The sequence below is a fragment of the Marmota flaviventris genome, chromosome 19 (assembly GCF_047511675.1).
Source record: "Marmota flaviventris isolate mMarFla1 chromosome 19, mMarFla1.hap1, whole genome shotgun sequence".
Classification (NCBI taxonomy): domain Eukaryota; kingdom Metazoa; phylum Chordata; class Mammalia; order Rodentia; family Sciuridae; genus Marmota; species Marmota flaviventris.
Genome location: NC_092516.1, coordinates 30,568,969 through 30,594,817, shown reverse-complemented (window position 1 = coordinate 30,594,817; position 25,849 = coordinate 30,568,969). Strand labels below are relative to the sequence as shown.

At 40.1% G+C, this 25,849-nt stretch overlaps 1 protein-coding gene across 1 annotated transcript; it reads right to left on the bottom strand.

Annotated features, from left to right (window-relative positions):
- Positions 1-3,276: 3,276 nt before the first annotated feature.
- Positions 3,277-25,103, bottom strand: LOC114084540 (NXPE family member 3-like). Its single transcript, XM_071605563.1, has 5 exons — positions 25,047-25,103; positions 17,137-17,891; positions 11,956-12,035; positions 9,309-9,521; positions 3,277-3,809 (listed from the first exon to the last, which is right to left on the bottom strand). The coding sequence occupies exons 1-5, from the start codon at positions 25,101-25,103 to the stop codon at positions 3,277-3,279; spliced, it is 1,638 nt and encodes a 545-aa protein (XP_071461664.1).
- Positions 25,104-25,849: the final 746 nt, after the last annotated feature.

Genomic DNA, 25,849 nt, shown 5'->3' with positions numbered 1-25,849 from the left:
CCATAATTTGACCCAGTTATCCCACTCCTCCGTTTATACACAAAGATCTTCAAAGAGCATACTACAGGGACCCAGCCACATCAATGTTTATAGCAGCAAAATTCACAATAGCTAAATTGTGGAACCAACCTAAATGCCCTTCTATAGATGAATGGATAAAGAAACTGTGGTACATATACACAATGAATTATTACTGAGCATTAAAAGAGAATAAAATCATGGCATTTGCAGGTAAATGGATGGAGTTGTAGAATATGATGCTATGTGAAGTAAGCCATTCCCAAAAAACCAAGGGCCAAATGTTTTCTCTAATATGAGGATGCTGATCCACAATGGGGGTAGTGGGAGCAAGGGAGGAATGGAGGAACTTTAGATAGGGCAAAGGGGAGAGAGGAAAAGGGAGGAGGCATGGGAATAGGATAGATGGTGGAAAGAGATGGACATCATTACCCTAAGTACATATATATCCACACGAATGGTGTGTCTCCACTTTGTGTACAACCAGAGACATGAAAAATCATGCTCTATATGTGTACTATGCATTGAAATGCATTCTGCTATTATGTATAACAAATTAGAATAAATAAATGTAAAATTAAAAAGATAACAGGGTCTCTGAGGGGAATGGAGTTTGGTTGAATAAGGTTATGGGTACAAGGGATGAGGGAGGAAGTCATGCTCAGTGGTCTACAAGGTGGAAGTTCACCATGCTCATATCTTTCCTGGTCAGTAGATTCCATGATGGGCTATGGTCAGTGAGCTGTTCCTCTGAGTAGTCAAGCAAGGCTGGGAGCTGAACACAAAGTAAGCCCTCACCAGAAGCCACCCCCAAGTGGTGACAGGCACCTGCCTTTCCCTGGGGCATATATTGCTCTAGCCCTGCTCCTAGACCAGGAAACTAGTCTGGACATACTAGAAAAATCTACACCTTCCTTAAGTCATCTTTCAGAAAATGTTCTTTCCAAATGTACAAATAGTTTCAGAAAATAAAGCCTGAGCTCCAGGTGGAAACTCTTTGGAAGAAATGAATCTTCAGCTGTACCCAGAGTCATTTTTAGCAAATGCGAGTCACAACCCTGAACATGATAGATAAAATTCTAGGAACTCTTGCTTATTTCTGCTGTCTCCTTTTGTCTCACTTAATCTTCAACTAAAAACTAAACAAACAAATTTCCATGTGATTTATATCATCCCTGGGCATCTCTGTTCCCCAACCTAGAATGTTCTCCTGATGCTGTGTACCTGACTGATCCAAAATCCTCTTTCAGATCTCAGCTCAGGTGCCTCTTCTTTGTGGAATTCTTCCTGGGCCCGGAAGGATGACTTTTCTGTGTACTTGCATATTTCACCTCTATTATCACACTTTCCATAGGAAACTGTAATCACCACTAACCCTGGCAGCATAATCCCATACCCTGATTAACCAGACTTCTTGTTCTCAAGAAACAGAGGCCAATTCTGGCTGATTGTGGAAATGGACTGTTAATAAAAGGATTCTTGACAGCCCATGTAAGTGTTGGGAGATTAGAAAAATGCTAAGTTGTCAGGAACTAAACCCTTAAACCACACTCAGAACATGTCCGATGAGGCATTTTGATGCTGCATCAAAAATGTGTTTCTATTCCAAGGGTCAGACTCTAAGACCACAGCCACTGAGAGACTAGGTAGTTCTGATGACACCCTCCCCAGCAGAATGGATTCTCCATGGACTTCCTTTTTCCAGTTAGTCTCTTGTGAATTGAAGAATATGAGAGTATGGAAGCCAAGAGAAGAGAGCAATTCAAGAAGGGAAAAATGATCTGTGATGTTAAAGGTTGCAGAAAGAATGATCAAAAGCTAAGGATCGGAAATTGTCCATTGATTTACCCTAAAAGAGGCTTTTAATTTCCTTGATGAGAATGGGTTTGATTGAAGGGAGTGGTAGTCAATTGAGAAGTGAAAGGCAGAAAATTCTTTTCATAATCTTAACTTGAAGAGATTCTTATTGATCATATCTGAAGGAACTTAACAGTCCAAACGATGATAGTAATTTATTGTAGACCACTGAATAATGAGTCCATACTGACATATCTGGGAGTTTTGTAGATTGGGTTCTTCTGACTTTTTTCCTGCTGTTTCTCACTCTTGCTGTGTTGTTACTGGTGTGTTTCATGATTGCTGAATGTCTGCAGCTCTTTTTCCTTAATTTTCTGCAATCTGAAAAAATGTCAGTTTCTCCAGATATCACAGTTGATGTGTTCAGGTAACCTGGAGGTATATGAGGCTAGGCACACAACCTGGTCCTAGAGAAGTGTGTGTGTGTGTGTGTGTGTGTGTGTAGCTGGGGATTGAACCCAGAGCCTTGTGCATGCAAGGCAAGCACTCTACCAACTGAGCTATATCCCTAGAGAATTTTTGAGCCACCCATATAGTATCAAGTCAGGCTAGAAACCAGAGTGAAGACAGTGTATGGCTATCAATCCCCTACCCTTCCATTTACCAAATTTTGCAATGGTTCTCTTCTTTGTGCTCTTTGGTCCTGGGGATTTCTTGTTGGATCACCTCAGTCTGAGGTGACCCCAGGTTTTTGGAGACTCTCTTGATTGCCACTTTGGACAAACCCTGGGCTCTGTCATCTTTCCTTTGTAAAGCTACAAAACAAATGTTAAAGAATTAACCAGAAACCAGTATATGTGATAACGTTGCATAAAATAAATACATACAAATGAATGCAATAGGAGCTAGAGATATAGCCTCAGTGGTGGAGCACTTGCCCAGCATGCATGAGGCCCTAAAGTCAATCCCCAGCACTGCAAAAAAAAAAAAAAAAAAAAAAAAAACAAGACACACACACACAATTGAGGACAATAATACTGAGAAAATCTAAATAAGAATGTTGATATTAATGTTTATATCCCAATAATGTACCCCATTTTGACAAGATGGTTACATTGGTAGAAACTAAGTACAGGATATAAGGGATCTCTGTATTACCTCTTACAAAACTGCATAATGTACAATTAAATCAATAAAAATTTCCAAAAAAGGGAACTGAAAAGAGAGCATGTGAAATATCATCTCATTCATATAATGCGTATTTATTTGTGCATTGCACAGAGAACTGTACGAGAGGACAGTCACCAAAATGTCACCAGTTTTTAATGCATGTGGCCATTCTTGGGGTAACTAATCTCCTCTGAATCGTTCCTCATTCTGGGTCCCATCACTGCTTCTCACATTTCCTGTGGCTGAGCTGCAGGCTCTCCATCAGCACACTGCTAGGACCCTCAGTAGCTCTCAGGTGGGACAGATGAAGGAGAGGAGCAAGTTCACTTCATTACTCACAATGAGCTTCCTTGGGTGGATGTTGTCGGGCAGGGCCAGGCTGGAGGTCATTTCCCAAGCGTCCACAAAGGCCACACGGAGCCCAGCAAACGCAGCTCTTAGGAGCCGGTTCATGTGCAGGGTGAACCAGTCACTGCCATACACAGACTTATAGCCAGTGTTGGCCAGTTTGATGACCACAAGGGTACTGGGTTCCCGCTCCAGCAGGGCCATCACAGCTGCCCGAATCCCTGCCAGTCGTCTTGCAAAGATGGATGGAGGGAAGGTGGTGAAGTGGGCTCCCAGGCCCAGCACCACCACGGTGTGGGGGCCCCCGGCCAGGCCCTCCAGTTCCTTGGCCACAGAGTGTAGGGAGGCCACTGGCGTGCGTTGGGAGCGCAGGGGCCAGCTGTGGGCTCGCCAGTGCAGCACTATGCCCCGAGTGGTCTCCACGGCCATCAGGGGCCCCACCTGATATGTGGAATGTAGATCCACTGGTTTCAGGGCTGTTGGGAGGATGAGAGAGAAGTTTCCATAAGTTAACATATAACCGTGCGCCATATTATTTTACAAATAAAACTTCTAGCTCCCGCCTGCTTGCTTTATCAGACACAAGCATTCTGTTCCTCAACTCCGAAAGCTCTCCCTAGCAGTACCAACACTGTCCATCCAAACTTCTTTCCAGTTTACTTTACTCTTCTTTACTTTACTTTTCTTTTTGGGGGATCAAACCCAGGGCCTTGCACAGGCGAGAGAAGCCCTGAACCACGGAGCTCCATCCCCAGCCCTTTCCCTATGGCATTTGACTTCCTTCTTCTGGCCAACCTCTTCCAGAAACATTCCTCCCTTTTTCCTTCTGTAACAATACACTGTCCCCTTGTTTCTACCTTTCTGGTTAATCCTCACCCCTAATTATTGGCTTCTTATTTTCCTTGCACTTTATAAATAAAAGAATTCCTCAAATTCTATCCCTAGAATCTACTTTTCTTTTTCTTTTAACCTACAATATGTTTTATTTACTATCTCTACTTTTAACATACTTTGTGCACTTCTTAACATCTAGAAAAACCAGATGTTTCAAATGAGGACTTACATTTGTCCACAATGTACATAGTAGTGTTGTTGAATAAATGATACACAGGTAGCAATATTTATATCTGAAAGCATCTAAATAAGATCGTGCTGGCCTAGAATCTTTCTTTCTTTCATTTCTTCTCTCCTATGTCACAAGTGACAGAGGCACAAGTGTCACTCAGATGTAATGTTACAATTTCACTTCCTAAAGTTCTTTTCAGAGGACTCCTTTTCTATGAATTTTAACAAAAAGTATACAAAATGTGTTAGCTTACTAACTCTACTTTTGTGACACATTGGCAATCTCTGCATACCCAGAGGCAAGTTATTATAAAACTAAGACCCCTTTTTCCAGTACACACACAATATATTCAGTACAACAAAGTTAAATGAAATGCACGTTATAGGGCGATTGTAAGCTGGGATTTTCAAGCACAAGCTAACAAAACACCTTTTGTAACCTTCCCTCCCACCTCCCTCAACCCAGTGAACAAGTACTGACAAGATACCATTCAGACGTGGTTTAAGAATTCCAAACACAGTATTTCCTACCAGTTTTTAAAAGCTATTTACCAGGCTGGGATTGTAGCTCAGTGAAAGAGTGCTTGTCTAGCAAGCGTGAGGCCCTGGGTTTGATCCTCAGCACCACATAAAAATAAATAATCAAAATAAAGGTAACATGTCCATCTAAAACTTAAAAAATATATTTTTAAAAAAGCTATTTACAAAAAGTTTTATTCTAACTTCTACTTTAAAAACATATCAAGCACTATTAAAGATATAGAAGGATTAGATATTCCACATAAGAATGTGTCCACTATGCACACATCAGTGTAAATAAAATTGCACACGTAGTAATGATTATAATTTGATGTATCTTCTAGTATGACCATATCGTTCCTGACCCTTTCCCTCCTCCCTTTTTTCTGTCTACTCCCAGTTCAGTGGACAAGTACTTGCATATGTAATGCTTAGAGATGGTTGAACAAATCATACCCAGAAGTCATTTCCTGAAGTCAAGCTTTCCCATGAATTTAAACACAAAATGTAACAAACATGCTAATTTTACTACTTCTTCATGCACTGGAGACCTCTTTAATATCTAAAACTAAATGTTGCAAAATTGGGACTCATTTGCCCATTATACACACTACATACACAGCAAAACCAAATGCACCATACATACAGGAATCTGATGCCTGAAAATGTCCAGGTATAAACACACTAACCTATTACCGTTTGCACTCATTTCCCTCCCACCTCCTCCACATCACTGAACAAGGACGGTACTATACTGCTCACACAGGTGGCTTAACAGCTCCATTCCCAAAAGACTATATTCCATATGAATTTTGGCAAAAAGATATTTACAAAATGATATTTTACTTCTAAAATACCTAGACAGACTAGATATTTCAGGTAAGGACTCAACATGTCCACTATGTACAGGACAGTGTTGCATAAACTACACATACGAAACAATAGTTCTACCTTGAAGATGTCTTCAAAATAGGAGCACCCTTCACTAATCCTTATCAGAAGACATTCTTTCCTAGAAATTTTAACATAGAAACATACAACATTTGTTCACTAATTCTACTTTTGGCACACACTGCCAAGCACTTTAACATCTAGAAAGACTAGATATTGATTAGGACTTGTTTGCCCTTTAAATACAGTATGTACACGGCAAAGTAAAACAAAACTGCGCAGATATAAGGATACTCTTGCCTCATTAGGCACACTGGCATGATGCTCTGGAGAACCAGCATGCCATGTGTATTACCCAACAGGGGTTTGGCTATTGCCCCCCAAAACATTTCATAAGAATTTTAACAAAGGAATTTATAAAATGTATTATATTTTGCTACTTCTACTTTTAACATATATCAAGCACTTTAGAACATCTAGGACTAGATATTTCAAAAAAAAAGTACTTAGCTTTGTCAACTGTATATACAGAATGAGGAATAAAAGACAAAACAATGGTTATAATAGGAAAAATATCTTTTACACATAACCAGTCTGGCACAGGACCTTCTTCTCAAGGTCACAGTCTTCTCCATGTCCTCTAACCTTCTGAACAAATGTGGTCAAGTATCGCTCCTAGAGGTGTGACAGTCACTTCCAGAAGACACTTCTTGTTTGATATTTTTAAAACAAATGGGCATTTCAAGACGTTATTTTCTGCCTCATAGCTCCGCAACCTCTACAACTAGAATGTCCAGATGTAGCAAAGGTTTTCAAAGGTTGGGGAGAAACTTGATTTTTAAATTTTGTTTTTTAATTGTAAGTGGACTCAATGACTTTATTTTGTTTATTTGTTTTCATGTGGTCTGAGGCTCGAACCCAGTGCCTCACACATGCGAAGCAAACCCAGGTCTTCTACAAACAGCTTTTGCAAAGCGCGGCGGCCACCTCCTATTGGTCACGTGCATGTGCTCTTCTGCCTTTTCTCTCTTTGGAAGAATGAAGATCACCACCCGAGGGCCAAGGGCCAGTCCACCCGCGTCCTCTGGGCTTCGCTCACCTTCCAGGGCAGGTAATGCTGTCGTGCGCCTTTTCCGGATGGGGTGAGGGCCCTTGGACCCGCGCATGAAACAGCGCAAAGGGCCCTGACCTCCTGCTCCGCTGTCCATTGTGGGGCCACGCTCTCCTGTGCTCTCCTTCCCGGCCCTCCAAGACCCTGAGGGCCCTCCAAGACCCTGAGGGCCTTGCCTGCCTCGCAAGGACGCCAGGGGGTCATCCAGCAGCAGGGAGAGGCTCGCTTTCCTTCCCAGCCTGGGCCCCTCCAGGGCAGTCTCAGGGTGTCTGCAGGGCAGAGGCCACAGCCTGTCCCCCAACACAAAACAGCCGCACTCACTTTACCATTGACCTTCCCTGGGGATTCGTGGCCACCTCTTCAGATTTTGTCTAAGATCTGATCCTTAGTAAGCTTCTATTTCAGGTGCCCAATCAACATTTTCAAAATTTGCTTTGTTGCCTTGAATGCAATATGGGTAAAGGGAATCTAGCATCTCCGCACAAATCTTAGTTATACATGGACACAATATTTTGTTTATCTATTTTTATGTGGTGCTGAGGATCAAACCCAGTGCCTCACATGTGCGAGGCAAGCTATCTGCCACTGAGCCACAACCCCAGCCCAATTCCAGCCCTTTTTATGTTATATTTGGAGACAGGGTCTCACATATTTGCATAGGACCTCTTGATCCTCCTGCCTCAATCCCCTAATCTCTGGAATTACAGGTGTACCCCTAGGTCAGATTTCCAATGTTTTATCAGTTGAGGACACTTTTCTGCATGATGAATATGCTAATTATCTCATTTATGAAGGTTGTCCCATGAGTGTAAATGTATGTCAAAATTTAAATATCTGCCACTCATGGTTTGTCAGTTAGACCTCAACTAGCTGTTTTGTTGTGTTTTCTGTGGTGCTGGGGACTGAACCCAGGGCTTCCCGCAAGCTGGGCAAGTACTCTACCACTGAGCTGTATTCCCTGCCCCTTCTCAATTTTAAATTATTTTGAGACAGGATCTCGCTAGATTGCCCAGCCTGGCCTTGAACTTATTATCCTCTTGCTTCAGTCTCCCTAGTACCTGGAATCACAGGTGTGTGCCACTGTGCCCAGACCAATTGACTGTTTAAAATAAAAGGGAACTTCAAATTGTACATGGTGACTACAATGACAACGTGGCTAATTTCTAAACTTTGCAGGATACCAAGAAAGTGCCTGAGCTTCCTTTCTGAGATTGGCTATAATATTAGGTGGACTTCCCTCAAAACCAAGGTAAACAAGTGCTATAATTAGCCTGATGACTATTTTGTGATCAAATTTATAAGAATTACGGCTACTGAACAGTGGTCCCAGTACGACAGACATTCTGGCTAGCTTTTCTATTATATCTTCCTATTTCTCAGACATCTGAAGGACTGTAAATCAAAACGTGTGTGTGTGTGTGTGTGTGTGTGTGTGTGTGTGATGCCGGGAATAGAACTTCGGGCCCTGCACATACTAGGAAAGTGCTCTGCCACTCAGTTAGAATCTCAGGCCCTGCGATTTATAATATATCTGAAGTAGGTACTGGTTGCTTGGAACAGAACAGAATTTCACTCAAAATCACTGCTAAAGATGCTGAGTATTTGCTTTTGTTTTCAAAAATGGCAGGAAGGTATTCAGAAGTCCTGTGATATTGTTTTTTATTAATCTTGACTATTTAGAACAATGGAAGGTTTGGGATTGGGTTGCTCTAATTTTGGAGAGGACAAGACACATTCAGTGAAGTGACTGCCTCCTTATGTGCTAAGGGAACCACTATCTCTACCAAGTGACTGCTCAAGATCAGCAAAGAATCCAACAACAGCAAGAAAAAAAAAATTGAGGTGCAGGGTGGTGGGTGAGATAAAATTTTGAACTTTGTGGCCGGGCTGGGTGGCCCATGCCTATAATCCCAGTAGTTTGTGAGGCTAAGGAAAGAGGTTCTCAAGTTCAAAGCCAGCCTCAGCAAAAGCGAGGTGCAAAGGAACTCAGTGAGACCCTGTCTCTCAATAAAATACAAAATAGGACTGGCAATGTGGCTCGGTGGTTGAGTTCCCCTGAGTTCAAACCCCAGTACTCCTCCCAGCAAATGTGTGAACTTTGTGTTTTTCTCACTTCAATAATCTTTGAGAAACTCACTGAAGATTTTACTTGGAAATTAAATGAGGACTCTTGGAATCACCACATGCTGTTATTTGAAAGGTTGGTGCTCTCATTTGAGCTCCATGGTAACTAAACCAGGAAGGCAGTCCAATGATAACTCTGCCTTCCTCATTCACTCGCCTTTCAGGAGCACCCAGCATCCTGCCCATCTCTCCACTAAGCACCACAGTTTCCTTCAAATCCCTCTCTGGTCACCTGTTTCTTCATGAGTCCCCATGTGTCACTCACAGGGCACTGTGTCACGTAGATATTCCCACCATTGCCGAAGCGTGGAGTCCCCCATCATGTGCACGATGTGGCCAGCCAGGCAGCCCAGGATGCTGTCAACAGTGGGGAAGGACTGGCCAGAGCAGGACAGGGAATGCCATACATCTTGGTGGTAGAAGCCAGAGGGCTTTGGGGCCAGAAGGCCAGGGCGGCACTTGGTCTGTGGGGATAGCACTATAGGAAGGAGAAAAGCAGAACAGAATAAAAAACAAAAAGAACCAACATTAACATCTAGAAGATGTCAGGTGCTCTTCTGTGTGCTTTACATGTATCTTTTTCATTTACTCTTTGACAAAACCTATGACATACCATTCTTATATCTGGTGAGAGTAGGGACACTAGGACATGAAATGTTAAGCAATATGTGATCAAGATCAATGATTGGCAGTTCAAAAAATAATGAACAGAACTCCTATGTGATGCAACAATACCACTCCTGGGTATATACTAAAAGGAAGTGAAATCAGGATCTCAAAAAGATTATCCACAGTTTCACATTCATTGGAGCATTATTCACAATATCTAAGACACGGAAATAACTGAGTGTCTAGCAATGGATCAATGAGTAAAGAAAACAGGACACACATACAGAGTAATATTATCCATTCTTAAGAAAGGACATTCTGCTTTTTAGGACAACATGGATGAACTTGAAGGGCATTATACTAAGGGAGATAAGCCAGACCGTTGGGCCTGGTGGTGCACACCTGTAAACCCAGCAACTTGGGAGGATGAGATAGGTGGCTTGCAAGATCGAGGCCAGCCTCGGCAATTTAGCAAGACCCTAAGTAGTTTAGTAAGACCCTGTTTCAAAATTTTAAAAAATAATAATAAAAGGGTTGGGGATGTAGCTCAGTGAAAAATGCCCCTTGGCTGAATTCCCTGTGTCCCCCGACACACACAAAAACAAAGAAGCCAGGCAGAGGAAGACAAATACCATATGATATCACCTATATGGAACCTAAAAATGAATTTTAAAAATAGAGTAGAATGAAGGTTGCCAGCGACTTGGGGAAAGGGCAAAATGGAAGATTTGGTTCAAAACGTACCAACTTGCATTTATAAGATCAATACATTCTAATGTATAGCATGGTGACAGTAAATCATAATTATCTGTATTATATACTTGAAATTTGCTAAGAGATTAAGTGTCATGTTGTCCTTATCACTCTAAAAAAATAATAAAAATAAAACAACCAGGTAAACTATGTGAGACAATGGATGGGCCAATTGACTCAATTGTGGGTGATTGCTTCTTAACCTGTACCTATACGACATCATCACATTGTATGCTTTAAAAACATGCATTTCATTTGTCAATTATTCCTTGGTATAGCTAGGAAAATGAAAGAACAAAAAGAAAAGGAAGGAAACCCTGCCATTTGTGAAAACGTGGTTGATCTCCAGAGACGTCATGCTAAGTGAAATGGGCCAAAGAAAGTCAAAGACCACTGGCTTCAATGACACAAGGGATCTAACTAGTGAGACTCAAGAGGCAGACTGCAGAATGATGGTTGCCATGGGCGTAGGTGAAGAGAAAGCAGGAAGATGATGGGGAAAAGAGACAAAGTTTCAGTTTTACAGGATGAATAAGTCCAAGAGATCTACTCTACAGTCCCGAGTCTGTAGTGAACAATACTGTATTGCAGAGTGAAAATTTGCTGGGAGGGAAAAATTTTATGCCAAGTGTTACATATACCATAACAGTAATAATAAACACAAGTGGCAGGAGGAAATTTTGGAAGGTAATGAATATATTTTTTAATGTGTATAGAGTATTTAATTAAAATATGCCTGGCTTGGTGGCAAACGCCTGTAATCCCAGCAGCTCTGGAGGAAGATCCCGAGGGAGGAGGATCTCAAGTGCAAAGCCAGACTTAGCAACAGCAAGGTGCTATGTAACTCAGTGAGACCCTGTCTCTAAATAAAATACAAAATAGGACTGGGGAAGTGGCTCAGTGGTTAAGTGCCCCTGAGTTCAATCCCCAAGACCAAATAAATATGTAAATAAATAAAATTTTTAAAAACATATCATATTTTCAGGAGAGTATTAAAGCATATATTTTCCTTTACTATAGAACATCTCTAGATAAATAGGGCATGAAATGGCACTCAATTCCCTGCCCCATTATAGTAATCTATATAGAACAATAGATGGAAAACACATCCTCAGTGTTCTTATATTCCTAAAATTGCAGAATAAAAATTGAGCTCCTCGGTCACAAAGTAAGATTTTAAAGTCTAATTTACTCTCGATCTTCTCTTCATCAGTCCCATCACAATCTTAAAGTATAATTGCTAGAAGTCGAATATGTTTATGGTACAGATTGTGTTGATGGTTTCATGGGGTGTGTTTATGGCCAAAGGCATCTAGTTGTACACAGCATTTAGTATGTCAATCCACACCTCAATGAAGTGGTTTGAAATCAGAAAAACAGTGACTGGCAGGGATAGCATGTGAATCCAAGAAGCCTGGTGTCACAGTCCGTTCTGCTGACCCCTGTACTCCACCGCCCTGGAAGGGAGAGGCTAGCCTCTCGGTCAAGGAACAAAACCCATATAGGTCCATTATCAACCTCCACTCCCAGCATGACTCAGCCCCACTCACCCCGACTGATGTTTTCTGTGGTTGCTGGTCTGATCAGAATTGGAGCAACACCCTGAGGTAGCAGCTTGTCAGTCACCTTCCTGGAGAAACAGGGAGAGAGAGCTTTGTGGAGGGCCACCTGGTGAAATCTGGAGTTGCTAAAGGGATTTGTTGATTGACTTGTTGTTTCCCCTCTAATTAAAAAAAGGAATGAGAACATTCCAATAATTAGCACATTTATAATTTGGGGCCATTATCAGGAGTCTTGGGGAGGGACTTTCTGCATTTCCTCTACTCATTGGACTTTTGGCTTACTAATAGTCAAGGTGAAGAAAGACAACTAAGCCAGATCACAGAGTTTTCTTTTTCTATAAATGGAAATACACAGAATGCCAGGGAGGAAAATCACTTCCTGGCACTAAATTCTGGAAGGACAGGGAGCAGAGAATTTTTTGTTATTGTTATATGAACACTCAGACATTGGGGACACACCTCTCCACTCTTTGAGTTGGGTTGTGCCTACTGATTTCCAAAGTTACAGTAAGAAAGAAGGAGGTGGGGTGGGGGGTAGCTTTACAGTGCAGAAACCTAACAAAAATCCCCTTGGCCAGGCACAAACCACATTCATACTGTGTACCTGTGATGTCACCTGATGGAAATATAATTTACTTCCACAATTTTCCTTCCTAAAATACACAATCCCAGTCTGATCATAAGCAAGAGACATCAGACATATTTCCATAGAGGGGAATCCCACAAGATAATTGATCAGTACTTCTCCAAAACTCAAGGTCATCAAAGACAAAGTCAGAAAGACTGTTACAACCAAGATAAGCCTGAATGTAATATGGTAACTTGAATGGGATCTCCGATAAGAAAAGACATTAGTTAAAAATCTAATGGACTGTAATGTTAATAATGCCTCACCACAGGTTCATGAATTGAAACAGATGTACCACATTCATGTAAGATGTGAATCAGAAGAGATACTACGCAGGAAATGAAACACCAGAACTTCACGCTATCTTCTCAGTTTCTCTGTTAATCTAAAACTGTTCTAAAAAATAATGTTTTTGAAATTAAAAGCTGGATCTATAGTTGTTTGCCTAATATAAAAATATTTGTCTACAAAACTCTCATACCTCGGGGCTGGGGAGGTAGCTCAATGGGTAGAGTGCCTGCCTTGCATGCACAAGTCACTGGGTTCAATCCCCAGCACCATAAAACAAACAAACAAAGAAACAAACAAAAAAACCCACTTCATACCTCAATGTTAACAGCAGTCTTTTTTTATTGGCTCAAACTGGAAATGACTCAGATGTTCACGGAGAGGTGAATGGGTAAACAAATGGTGCTATATCCATAAGACACAAGACTTTCAGCAATAGGAAGGAAAAGCTATTGATATACAACAGCAGAGATGAGTCTCAGAAACATTTCACTGACCCAAAGGCAGATACAAGACAGATACAAGACTGTATACTGTGTGATTCTGGTTTTATGCAATTTTACAAAAGACAAACCTATATTTACTGTCAGAAGGCTGTTTGGCTTCCTGGGACTGGAGGTTAGTAGAGGAAAGAAATTGACAGTGAAGGGGTGCAAGAGAACTTCAGGGGAAAATGTTCTCTAGCTTGACTGTCTTGGCAATCAAAAAACACATTGACTTGCACATTAGAAACATGGTTATTTCATTGCATGTAAATGAAACTTCACTAAATTTGATTTTTTTATTGTTTAAACAAAAAGTTAAAACAGCTCCAGTCTTCCATTATTTGTTTTTGTTGTTGTTTTCTTTTCTTTTTAGTACCAAGAACTGAACCCAGGGGTGCTTAACCACTGAGCCACATCCCCAGCCTTTTTTTTAATTTTAATTTTTTTGTTTGTTTGTTTTAAGACAGAGTCTTGCTGAGTTGCTCAGTGCCTCACTAAGTTGCTGAGGATGGCTTTAAACTTTGGATCTTCCAGCCTCAGCCTCCCAAGATAATGGTATCACAGTTGTGCACCACCACACCCATCCCATTATTACCGCCTTCTGTAGCTATAACTCCATCAGGCTCCCTTCCCCTCTTCTATGCATCATTAAAAAATGTCTTTACTGTGTACGTAACATATAGATCTGTTAGATATTAATATTTTGCCAGATGTGAATCCAATCTTTCTTTAAAAAGAAATTGATCAATAGTTAAAATACTAATGCTAAATGCAGGAGAGGACACAGAGAGACTGGGTCTCTTACACATGGCTGGTGGGAATATAAAATGGTACAGCCACTCTGGCAAATAGTTTGGCAGTTTATTGTAAAACTAAGCATCTACCAATTGCACAACCAAGAAACTGCACTCAGGCATTTTATTCCACAGATATGACAAAAGAATCTTTTTTTTTAAAAAAAGAACCTGTATATAAATATTCATAGAAGCTTTATTTATGATAGTTAAAATCTGGAAACACCCCAATGTCCTTCAATGGGCAAATGTCTTAACAAACGTACACAGTGGCAAGAAAAAGAAATGAATTATCAATAGATCCAACAGCATGGATAGGTCTAGAGAACTCTGTGTTTTGTGTAAAAAAATCTCAAATGACTGCATTACTGTCTAATTCTACTTACAGAACCATCTAGAAATGAGAAAACTGGAGAGATAGAGAACAGAAAAGAGTTACCAGGTGATAAGAACAGGCACTGGGGAGTGGGAGAGCCTAGAAGGGAGAGCAGAAGGGTTTCCTTTTGGTGGAGAACATTTCTGAATCTTGATTGTAATGGTGGTTACACCAATCTATACGTATTGTGAATTTGTAGAGAAACACACACACACACACACACACACACACACAACTACATGGACCAGTAGACGGAAACTGAATGGTTTTGTGGTCTGGTTAACAGAATTGTATCAAAGCTTATTTTCTGTTTTGATTTTGTTCTTCATATATGAAATGTTGCCATTGGGGGAAATTGGGCCAGAGGGTCAGATGATTCAATGTATTCTTTTGGCAACTTTTTGTGGGTCTATAGTTATTCACAATCAATGGTTGAAAATTGATCATTACAGGTTCCTCAGGCACACACACCCCCATGCTCCTGCCCTCTTTCATAATGTTCCTCAAAAAGATGAAGTCACTATTATGAATTCAGTATTTATATTCTCATCCATATTTGACAGTTGATACATGTTTATGAATTCAAAATACTAATTAGAATTGTTTGCAAGTTTTAAAACTTTAGCTATAATATGTATCTATCATTACTCATTATGTTTTCAAGATTTAGTAATGGTATAAGTAATGGTATTAACACCCCTACCAGTAGATATGAGATTTTCTACCACTACCCATCCTCATCACTCTTTGTTTTTCCAGATTAAAAGGTTTTGTCCATATAAAAATTAAAGACATTATATTTGGGAGTCAAGAGTGGTGGTGCATGCCTGTAATCCCAGCAACTTGAGAGGCTGGGGCAGGAAGATTGCAAGTTCAATACCAGCATCAGCAACTTAGTGTGGCCCTAAGAAACTTAGCAAGAACCTGAATCAAAATTTTAAAAAATTAAAAGGAAACTCCCCCCAAAAACATATTATTATATCTTGGTTTCATTGTAAATTTCCCTCATTGATTATGAGGATGAGTGTATATTTTTTATTCACTATTCAAATCTTTCTTCCTTGATTTCTTATTTATATTTTTTCCTTATTGCTCTATTGGGCTATATAATATTTCTTATTGCTTTGTAATATTTCTTTACTTACTCCTAGTACTAATGTTATTATATCAATTAAATGTGTTATAGATATCATCTCTCAGATTTTAGTTTGACTTAATTAAGTTACTTTTTGTAAGGGAGAAGTATTTGATTTCTATGTAGCCCAATTTAACTATATTTTTCTTTGTGACACCATAATAGTATTTTCCTGATCCCAAATTAATTTACCAATAACATAAAACAAACCCAGAGACAAATATCCAGCATAGCATTGCCTTGAAATTTGTGAAGTGAAAACTGCTGTGTTATAAAGAGATATCATTGGGGCTGAGGTATAGCTCAGTGATAGAGCACATGCCTAGCATGCAAGAGGCCCTGGGTTCAATCTCTAACACCACAAAGAGAGAGAGGAAGCTGATCATAACCTATAAATCTACAAACACAATATAATACATTTATATCTGAAGCTATTAGATTAAGCAGTCACAAAATATTAGTGAAGATATAAAAGTTGAGAATGTAAAACTTAACAAGTTAGATTAAATAGGTTCAGAATTCTTTCTGGAAAAATACAGAATGTAAATTACTTTCAATGAAATGTGGCATCCAAAGAAAAAGCAGGAGTCACTGTGATTAAAGACGTGTGCAGATATTTAGTAGATTTTTAATTTTAGGGGGTATTTTTAATTTTAGAGGGTATTTCAACCCTAAACTCTCAAAATTCAAAAAATTTAAAAGTTAATAATTCACAAATCATTTACAAATTACACAAAAACTTTAAAAGTAATTTGTAAATAACTCATGAATTAAAGAGGTAACAACTGTAGAAATTATAAAATATGTAAAACACAATAAAAATGAAGCCTCCATATGTAAAACTTTGGAGAATACAGCTAAAGCTGTACTCAGAGGGAAATTCATATCCCTGATCATTTTTACACAATAAAAGGAAGACTGAAATAGATGGTGTTAAGTGTTCTGAATCATGAAACTACAAAAAAGGAAATAAACTCTATAAGAAATTGAAGAAACCAATGTCAAAGATGCTACCCAAACTCATGAAAAAGAATGGCACACCTAGGTATTCACAACATATTTTGCTGAAAATAATTTAAAAATCTACTAAATATCTGCAGTAATGAACTCTTGGGTTGAAACAGAAATGAAAGCAAGAGCCTAGATAAATAAATGAAGCACTTCAGCTACATTTGCCCTGAGATAAGTTTGTTGTATTTAATACTTTGCCTCTTATCTACAGAAGTCCTCATTGAACTTCAAATCTAAGATCAATCAAAATCCTCTCTGAAGATACAGCCTGACCATGTACTATATGTCTGTTTAGCAATGTCTGTCACTTGGTAGTTGCCCAACAAGCTCATGTTGGAATTGAGTAGAAATAATTGCTGAATGGTGCAAGTGGTGGAAGTGGTGGATCACAGGAGTGAGTTTGGAAGGAAAGATGAGGCTTAGGGTTGGAATCCATATCCTGGGTTTCTTACCCTGCCAGCAGAGCCTCATCACGTGGTGTGGTCACCTTCAGGTAACTCCCGCTTGAGTGAGCAACCAAAGAGTTGCAGGGCAGAGTAGGGGGTTGAGCACAGAACCAGAGCTCACCAGAAACCACATCCCTGTACTGGCAGGTATGCCCTTTGGCTCCAGTTGAGTGAGGATCAACATTGCAAATCACAGTCTCTTTAGCACCAGAACTGCCCTGGAAATACCCCCTAAAATCAACCGTGGCCCTCTTCTCTTCCCAGATTCTGCGCAGAACCCCAACAGCCTCACTGGAGTGGATCAGCCGCACTTGCACCTGGGCCTTCCCAGCCCAGAGCAGAGGGAAGGACAATAGGTATGTGCCATTCTCCAAGTCCTGGACATCCCCGGGGACCCCTGCTCTCAATTCTGGACCCAGCAATCTTGCCTGAAACAGATCCCCACCATGGGTCTTGGGCCTGCCCTGGTGGTCCCTGGCCACAAGGACAACCTCCAGGTAGCCACCCAGGGCATAGGTGTCCTGAGCAGGACCCCTCAGGTGGTAGGTGGAGGTCTTGGGGCTGGTGGAGGACAAAAAGTCCCCCCTATCTCCTGGGGTCAGAGGCCAATATAGAAGGTGAGTCAGGTTGAAGAGCTCCTGGGGGAGAGAGTCCAAGAGGAAGGGTGATTCCACAGAGTTGGAGACATATTTAGAGACAGGCCGGGGTCCTGGAGCCCGATAGATGATGTTGTCAGTCCAGGACATCTTGAAATAGAACACCTGTGGGGAGAGAAAGAGGAATCTGTCGGAGGTTTCTACTTTTCTCATTTTCTCACTGGAAGGAGATTTCCATTCACCAAAGCTCAGTCCCCTCTGCCAGGTAGGACCCAGGGCTTCTCCCTACCTGCATCATGCTGTCTGTCTCTCATAAGCCTGGCATCCAAGTCACCACCATCTTTATTCAAAAGAAGCATCTCATGTTGCAAAGGTGAAGTTGCGTCTCTTGTTTAGTTCCACTGTCTCCTTCCCTTAGCCTTCTTATTCCGTCCACTGCCAACTGTCTCCCCATATCCACCTGCTCCCTGAGTTATGAGCCAGCCTGGACCCAACCCTCAGATCTCTGATTTCCTCACTCTTCACAAATCCTGCTTCCTCCCCAGAGCCTGGTATTCTCAGTGACCTTCCTCTCCTTTCCCCTCTTTCCACAATTCCCACCTCCAACCTACATTTCTAGCTGAAAGTCAAGGTGGGCAAACCCTTTACTCAATTTTCTTGAGGCTTATGGAAGAACAAGGTGAGACCATCCCCTCAGTGAACTCCCTCTCCAATTGGGCTCAGCTGAAGAGATTGACTCTCAGAAACCACTGGAAAGGCAGGAAATTCTAGAAAGGCACAGGTCAGGTATGGGCTGGCAAAATAAGAAAGATACTGCAGATTATTTCCAAGTGAGGCACAGTGTTTGCTATGAAAAGGAGTCTCCTCCAGGGTCCCAGATCTCACTGGCATTACAAAGTCACAAATACATTCCAGAGAAGTGCAAGTTCCAAATGGGAAGAGCCATGGAGAGAGGCCATGTTTTACACCATAGGGCTGGTGGTGGGTGAAAGGAATTGAGGTACCTGTGTATCAGATATTCACCCACCAATATCCATCAATATCCCTTCCGTTTCAGCAAAGGGATCTCAGTAAAAAGGCAATTTACCAACACATCTCTATTCCAATCTGTGGAAAGACTGTTAATGTGAAGTTATCCTGGAATTAGGAGTACGAGCTCAGAGCAATCATCTTGGGAGGCTAATCGTGCAGCTATGTGTCATGAGGCACAGGGTAAGGAACTTGCTGTTCTCCTTCCCATTGTCTCCTAACCTGGCTATTTATTATAGATGTGCCTCTTGTTAAATTGTACTACATTGTCTCAAGATCCAACAGGATGAGTTGCAGGCACTGTGGCACAGGCTGGTAATTTCAGCAGACTGAAGCAGAGGGATCACAAATTCAAGGCCAGTCTGGAAAGTTAGCGAGACTCGGTCTCAAAATGTAAAATAAAAAAGGTCAGAGCACCCTTGGGTTCAATCCCCAGTACCATTAAAAAAAAAATGTCTTGGCTATTCCTGTTCCTTGGAAAATCCAGGCACCGTGAATTTGTTAGATTTCATGTCAAAGGAGATTTAAAGTTGCTCATCAGGTGATTTGAGAGTATAATTTTTTCTGGGTTTACCTGAGTGGACCGAGAATAAATATAAGGGCCCTTATAAGTGAAAAATGGAGGTAGAAGAAGGAGACCCAGAGAGAGAGAGAGACAGAGACAGAGACAGAGAGACAAGCCTGAGAAAGACTTATTCTACCAAATATTAAAACTTGCTAGTTATCAGTGAAATCAAAAGTTTTATAAAAAAGTCTTACCATAAAGCATTAATAATTAATAAGTGGTACATGAATAGACAAACAGAATAAGAGAATAGAGTATTTACAAATATTTACTCTAAGTAGATGAAAGAACAAACATGAAATACAAAACCTATGAAGATTTTTAGGTGACAAATAGGAGACTGAAGGGTTATGGAAAATAATATGCCTACAAGACAGCTCCCCAGGAAAAACAAAGGGACAGTGTGACTCGGGAGGAGGGAGGGAAAATTAACCAAACATTAAACCTGTCCCAGAACATCCTTTCTGTTAGCAATGGGCCCTGAGGAAAAAAGCAAACTTTTATTCCTTCCCAGGTTCACCCCAGCATCTCCACAAAAACCAAATATTGCCCCTTCCCAATCTCAATGGGTCCTCAAGGAAGGAGGCAAATACTGAAATTCTGGGCCCTGGACTTTACCCTTCCCCATTGCAGATGAGTCCTGGAAGGAGAAAACCAAATAGAGAAGCACTAGGTGACAATGGGTCCCAGAGGAAGGAAGATAAGCAGTGAACACCAACTTGTAAGCTTTCCCAAATGACAAGGAGTTTCAAACATTTTACAACTGCCTTCCTCAGTTAAAATTTTAATCCGCACAATGAGGTCTCTTGTTGTCTAAACTGCACATCCACATCTCCAATGATTAATTCACCCTCATTGTAAACTTTAAAACCCAGACTCCTTCTGTAACTCTGGGGCCATTTCTCGTACCCAGAAAATGAGGCATCCTATGCCTGATGGATTCACAGCAGAATAAAGGAAAGCTGCTGATCCAAGGTTTGCTTCCCATTTCTCGCCTCTGTCATTTGGTCGCCATGCACTTACAGAGACTATGTTCACATGTTTTAGATGAAAAAAACTAAACATAATACAAAAGAGCACTAACCACCACAGAACATTTTGATTACTGACAAATACAACTTCCTTTAAAGTTAAGAAAAGATACCATTTGTTAAATGTTATTAAATGGTTTATTAAAGATGCTATGGCCAATGAAAGAAACAAATCACTGTGAGGAAGAAGATATTTGCAACATACAACTAACAAAGCACTAAGAACTAGGATATAATAAAGAAATCCTATGATTTAGAAACAAAACAGACAACTTGACAGAAAAACAAGCAAAAGCTTGAACTAATCCTTTGCAAAAGACAACATCCAGAAGTTCTGAATGATTAGGTAATTGGAAATGAAAACCACAATGAGACGCTATCACATACCCACAAAGTTAGCCTAAATATGACCATACATGGTATTAATGGAGATGGGGGTCCCTGGGAACACTGAGAGATGCTTATAGAGTACAAATCAGTTCAAACAACCTGAACTGCAGACCATAAATAGATAGGAACTTCCTGATTTATTTTGTTACCACCTGCTCTTGATATCAACAGCAACCCTATCTCCTGTTTTATGAAAATTCTAAATACACTACAGCAGTAAAAAATGATAATATAGTTTATTCCAGTAGCTTTTATTCAGAAACATAAAGGTGGTTCAATATCAGGAAATATATGAATGTAATGTACTATCTGAAAATCTAAAGATGAAAAAAAATTGCACATGCAAATTTACTAATAGATGCTGAAATGGCCTCTGATTTGTCAGAATCCATTCCTAGTTAGAACTCCAAGTAAAACAGAAAAATAAACTACTTAAATATAATGAAAGGTACTTCCCTCTATGGCCCATCCCTTCAAAGTCATACCAACATTTCCTGGAATGTGAACAGTCTGGTTTCGGAGAATGCTCTTCATTCTCACAGCAAATGTGGCAAAGAATGATATGTAGAAAAACCTAAAGAATCCACCAAAAAATTCTTAGAATTGAAACTTATTCAGTAAAGTCACAAGACACACAAAATTAACATACAAAAATCAATACCATTTTTAAACACCAATAATAAACTTGCTGAGAGAGAAATCAAGAAAGTGATCACATTTATAAAAGTCTCAAAAAATAATAAAATTCTAGGAAAGAATTTAACTGAGAGTGAAAGATCCCCACAATTCAAATTACAATTCACTGATAAAAGAAATTGAGGAAGACACCACAATAAATAACTAAAAATGGAAAAACATCCCAAGTTCATGGGTTGGAAGAATTAATGTGGTAAACATGTTTAGACTACTCAGAGAGATTTAAAGATGCAATGTAATCCTCATGAGAATACCAATGGCATTCTTCTCAGAAATAGAAAAAAAAAAGTCCTAAATTTCATGTGGAATTGTAAAAGACCCCAAATAGCCAAAGTAATCTTGAGCAAAGAGAAGGAAGCCAGAGGCCTGGCAATTGACCTCAAAGCATATTACAATGTTGAAATAAGCAATGAGGCATGATATGGGCATTAAAGCTGACACATGGAGAACCCAGGAATCGACCCACTCATCTACAGCCAACTGATCTTTGGCAAAGGTGCCAGAAACATACATTGAAGAAAGAACAGTCTCTATAAACAGTACTGGGAAAACTGGATATCCATATGCAGAAGAATGAAACTGGATCCTCTCTCTCACCATATACAAAACAAACAAACAAATAAACAAACAAACAAAAACCCCTCAAAATGGATCAAAGTCCTACATGGGAAACCAGAAACTATAAAACTACTAAAAGAAAACATAGCAGAAATACCTTAAGATATTGATATAGGCAGAGGGGGTTTTTTTGGTGGCAGGGAGAATGGGCAAATGGAATTATATTGAACTGATAGAGGAAACAATCAACAGAGAAAAAGAGACAAACTGGAGAATGAGAGAAGATATATTGAGCAAACTATTATTAACATTCAGAATATACAAGGAACAGCAAGAAAAAAATCCAATTAAAAAATGAGCAAATTGGTGGGGTGCGGTGGTGCATGCCTATAATCCCAGCAACTTGGGAGGTTGAGAAAGGAGAATCACAAGTTCAAAGCCAGCATGAGCAACTGCAAAGCACTAAGCAACTCAGTGAGCCCCTATCTCTAAATAAAATACAAAATAGGGTTGGGAATGTGACTCAGTGGTTGAGTACCCCTGAGTTCAATCCCCAGTACCAACAACAACAACAATGAGCAAATTTTGGGGCATGATGGCGCACACCTGTAATCCCAGCAGCTCAGGAGGCAGAGGCAGGAGGATTGCAAGTTCAAAGTCAGCCTCAACAACTTGGTGAGGTCCTAAGAAATTTAGTGAGATCCAATCTCAAAATAAAAGTAAATAGGGCTGGGGATGTGTCTCAGTGGTTAAGTGCCCCTAATTAAATCCCCAGTACCTCACCCCCCAACAAAGAGCTAATGATCTAATAGACATTTCTCAAAAGAAGGTACACATAAACAAGTACATGGTGTGATTACTTTTCCAAGAAATTTAGTCAGGCAAAATTAAACTACATTGTCATAAATCGAGGTATTGGCTACCTTGGAAAGAAATGAGGGTGGGAGTGACATGAAGGGGGCATGAGAGGAGGCTTCTGAGGGTGATGGAAATTTCCCTTTCTCAACTTGGATTGAGATCACCACAGGTGTAGTATCTTTGACTTTTATTGAGAATTTAAAGTTTTATGCATATTTTTATCTGTGTTGTAGCTTAACTACTTTTACAAGGTAGAAAGTTCTGGCTGAGACCCAAAGAAGTCTCGCTCACCCTTTCAGTCTCGCTCACCCTTTCACATGGACGAGGTTACTCTGGAAATGAAATGGACACCTTCTTCAGAACTATTATTAAGGTACTAGAATTTTTCTATTTAACTCTTTCATTGGTTTTAGGATGAAGACTGACTTGTCAAGGCATACTGAAGATCATCCACTTTCTAAGAAAAGTCAGAAATCTCTTTTTCCATGCAAAATATCCTACTGTTTATTGAGTGCCACAGCATGAGTTTAGAGCTCAAAATTATCTTTCATCAAAAACTCAGTGTTAACTGATGGACAGGGAAATGCATTCTCTGGCCTTTCCCAGGTTCCTCAGTGAAGCAATAAAATGTACTCCACTCAATTGCTCATTTGCTGTTTCTCTAGTCAGGATTTTTTTTTTTTAAATCCCTGCCTCTTTCTCTCTGCTAAAAAGCAGAACTGAACACCAAAGACTTCCATCTCTTTCATTTACACTGGGGCAGAAAGAGAAAAAAAAAAAAATCTTTTGGAAGGTGAGAAAACAATGAACACCATGAATTGCTTTTCTTTTCTCCTTTGAGATTTCCCCATAACAACTTCTTACACCTGAGAGGAAACATAAATAAACCTTCTGGCTTCTCTTGGTTTTAGTTGATTTTTTTTTTCCTATTCCTTTTCTTTTTTGGTACCAGGGATTGAACCTAGAGGTGCTTATCGATTGAGCAACACCCCCAGCCCTTTTAATTTATTTATTATTTTAATTTTGACACAGGGTTTTGCCAAGTTGCTTAGGGCCTCACTAAGTTGCTGAGGCTGTCCTTAAAATTGTGATCCCCTGGGCTAGGGTTGTGGCTCAGCGGTAGAGTGCTCGCTTAGCACATGCGAGGCCCTGGGTTCGATCCTCAGCACCAAATAAAAATAAAGAAATAAATAAAGGTATTATGTTCAACTACAACTAAAAAAAAGTAAATATTTTTTTAAAAAAATTGTGATCCTCCTGCCTCAGTTTAGTTGATATTTTAAAATGACTAATTTTGGAGATCACACAGTTGAATGATGTACGATGATTCTTTTCCTATTTGTTGTCGATGCTACCTCAGATTGAATCCACCTAATAAGTTAAAACTGTTCTCTGGCAAATAATAATAATAATAATAATTGCCTCTTGCTCTTCTCCCCTGTTCTGTATCTTAAGGATTAATTGCAAGGTAGCTATTTTGGAAAAAGGGACTTGCTAATAATATTTTTTCTGGGTCTCTGAAAGACCCAGAGTATTCGGTGACCTTCAGATAGCAGTGCCATGTATGTCAGAAAAGCAGACGACCTAGAAATTTATGACCATTTCTGGTGTCCCACACATATGTCTGAGAAGAAAAGTATACCTCCTCCAAATCCCTATGTAAGCATTGTGCTTGAATCCCCTGAGCAAGATGGCTCTTAAGGACCAGAGTTCCCATTTTCCAACTTGCTGACTTGTTGCCAGTAAGGCCCTTCCCCCATCATTCTGTTTCTTGAGCTATTGGTTTCTTTAGAGGGCAGTGGAACCAGTGCAATTTTTTTTTATTTGTAGATGGACACAATATCTTTATTTATTCATTTTTATGTGTTGCTGAAGATCAAACCCAGTGCGTCACGAATACAAAGCAAATGCTCTACCACTGAGCTACAACCCCAGCCCTGGAACGAGCTTTTTGACATTGCATTCTGAGTTTGTGTTAGATTCCCTAGTAGAGCTCAGGATCCAATCTGCTCACCTTCTTCCTTAAACTGATTTTCCACGCTGCATTTACTCATTCTAGAATCCTATGAGGTCGAGGTCAAAAATTTGAGTTCTTCCATTCATCCTCTCTCCTACAATCTAAACTGGAGTTTGCATAGGGAAAGAAGAAATGAGCCAGCAATGAGAGGAATCAGAGGCAAGGGAGGTACTCACCCAAACCAGAAAGAGCAACCCAGCAATCAGAATCTTGTAGCCCTTGAATTGCTCCATGAAGGGATTCGCTCAGCCTATGCTCTTGAGTGCGAATGAGGCATTCAGTTGGAGCATAAAGAAGCACAGACTTAGACACTCCCATCATAAGGGAGTGAGTGTACTGTGGCGACTTTCCAATTTCCTTAAACACTGTCACCTGGCATTACTTACGTGTTCAATCATATATCAGGTACCTATTCTAGCCTTTGTGTCTCTCTAGGACTCTCACAATTTCTGCCAGAATCCTAGAATGTCACTCAGACTTTTGGAATGAACACTGTTTCCTGTAAGACAGGTTCCATTCCAGGGTATAGAAGAACATTCACCAAGTCTCTGGGCTAAGACTCGCTTATACATCTGAAACATCACTGCTTTCACCAGTACTTTAGACTCAGGTATAGGTGATAATTCACTATGTACAAAAGCCATCAGGGAGAGAATTTACAGTTCGTTGTTTGCTTGAAAGTTTTCTTAGAATGTATTTTCTGTTTGTTGTAGGTGCTTTATTGATATATTGTTCCTACAATGGGAGGACTTCAGCAAGACAGATGCCCAACGTTGGGAGAGTCTATCTAAGAGTCCATTTGGATCATTCCAGTGGACGATGAAGAGGTGACAAAGTTAGGATGGAACTCAGCACATGTCACTGCCCTGAAATACACATAAGCTATTAATAAGGAAGAAAAGAGAGTAGGAAAAATCAGATCTAAAGAAAGAGAATAAGAATTATCGACGTCGCTATTGGTTGAGCTTTGAATTTGATT

What these genes read in the sequence shown, in the direction of transcription:
- LOC114084540 (XM_071605563.1), bottom strand. Translation starts at nt 25,103, where the DNA reads ATGGAGCAATTCAAGGGCTACAAGATTCTGATTGCTGGGTTGCTCTTT. An exon ending in GGTTGCTCTTTCTGGTTTGG is followed by an intron (nt 17,892 to 25,046) that starts GTGAGTACCTCC and finishes CTCTCCCCACAG; the next exon opens with GTGTTCTATTTCAAGATGTC. An exon ending in TCTACGTGACACAGTGCCCT is followed by an intron (nt 3,810 to 9,308) that starts GTGAGTGACACA and finishes TCCTCCCAACAG; the next exon opens with CCCTGAAACCAGTGGATCTA.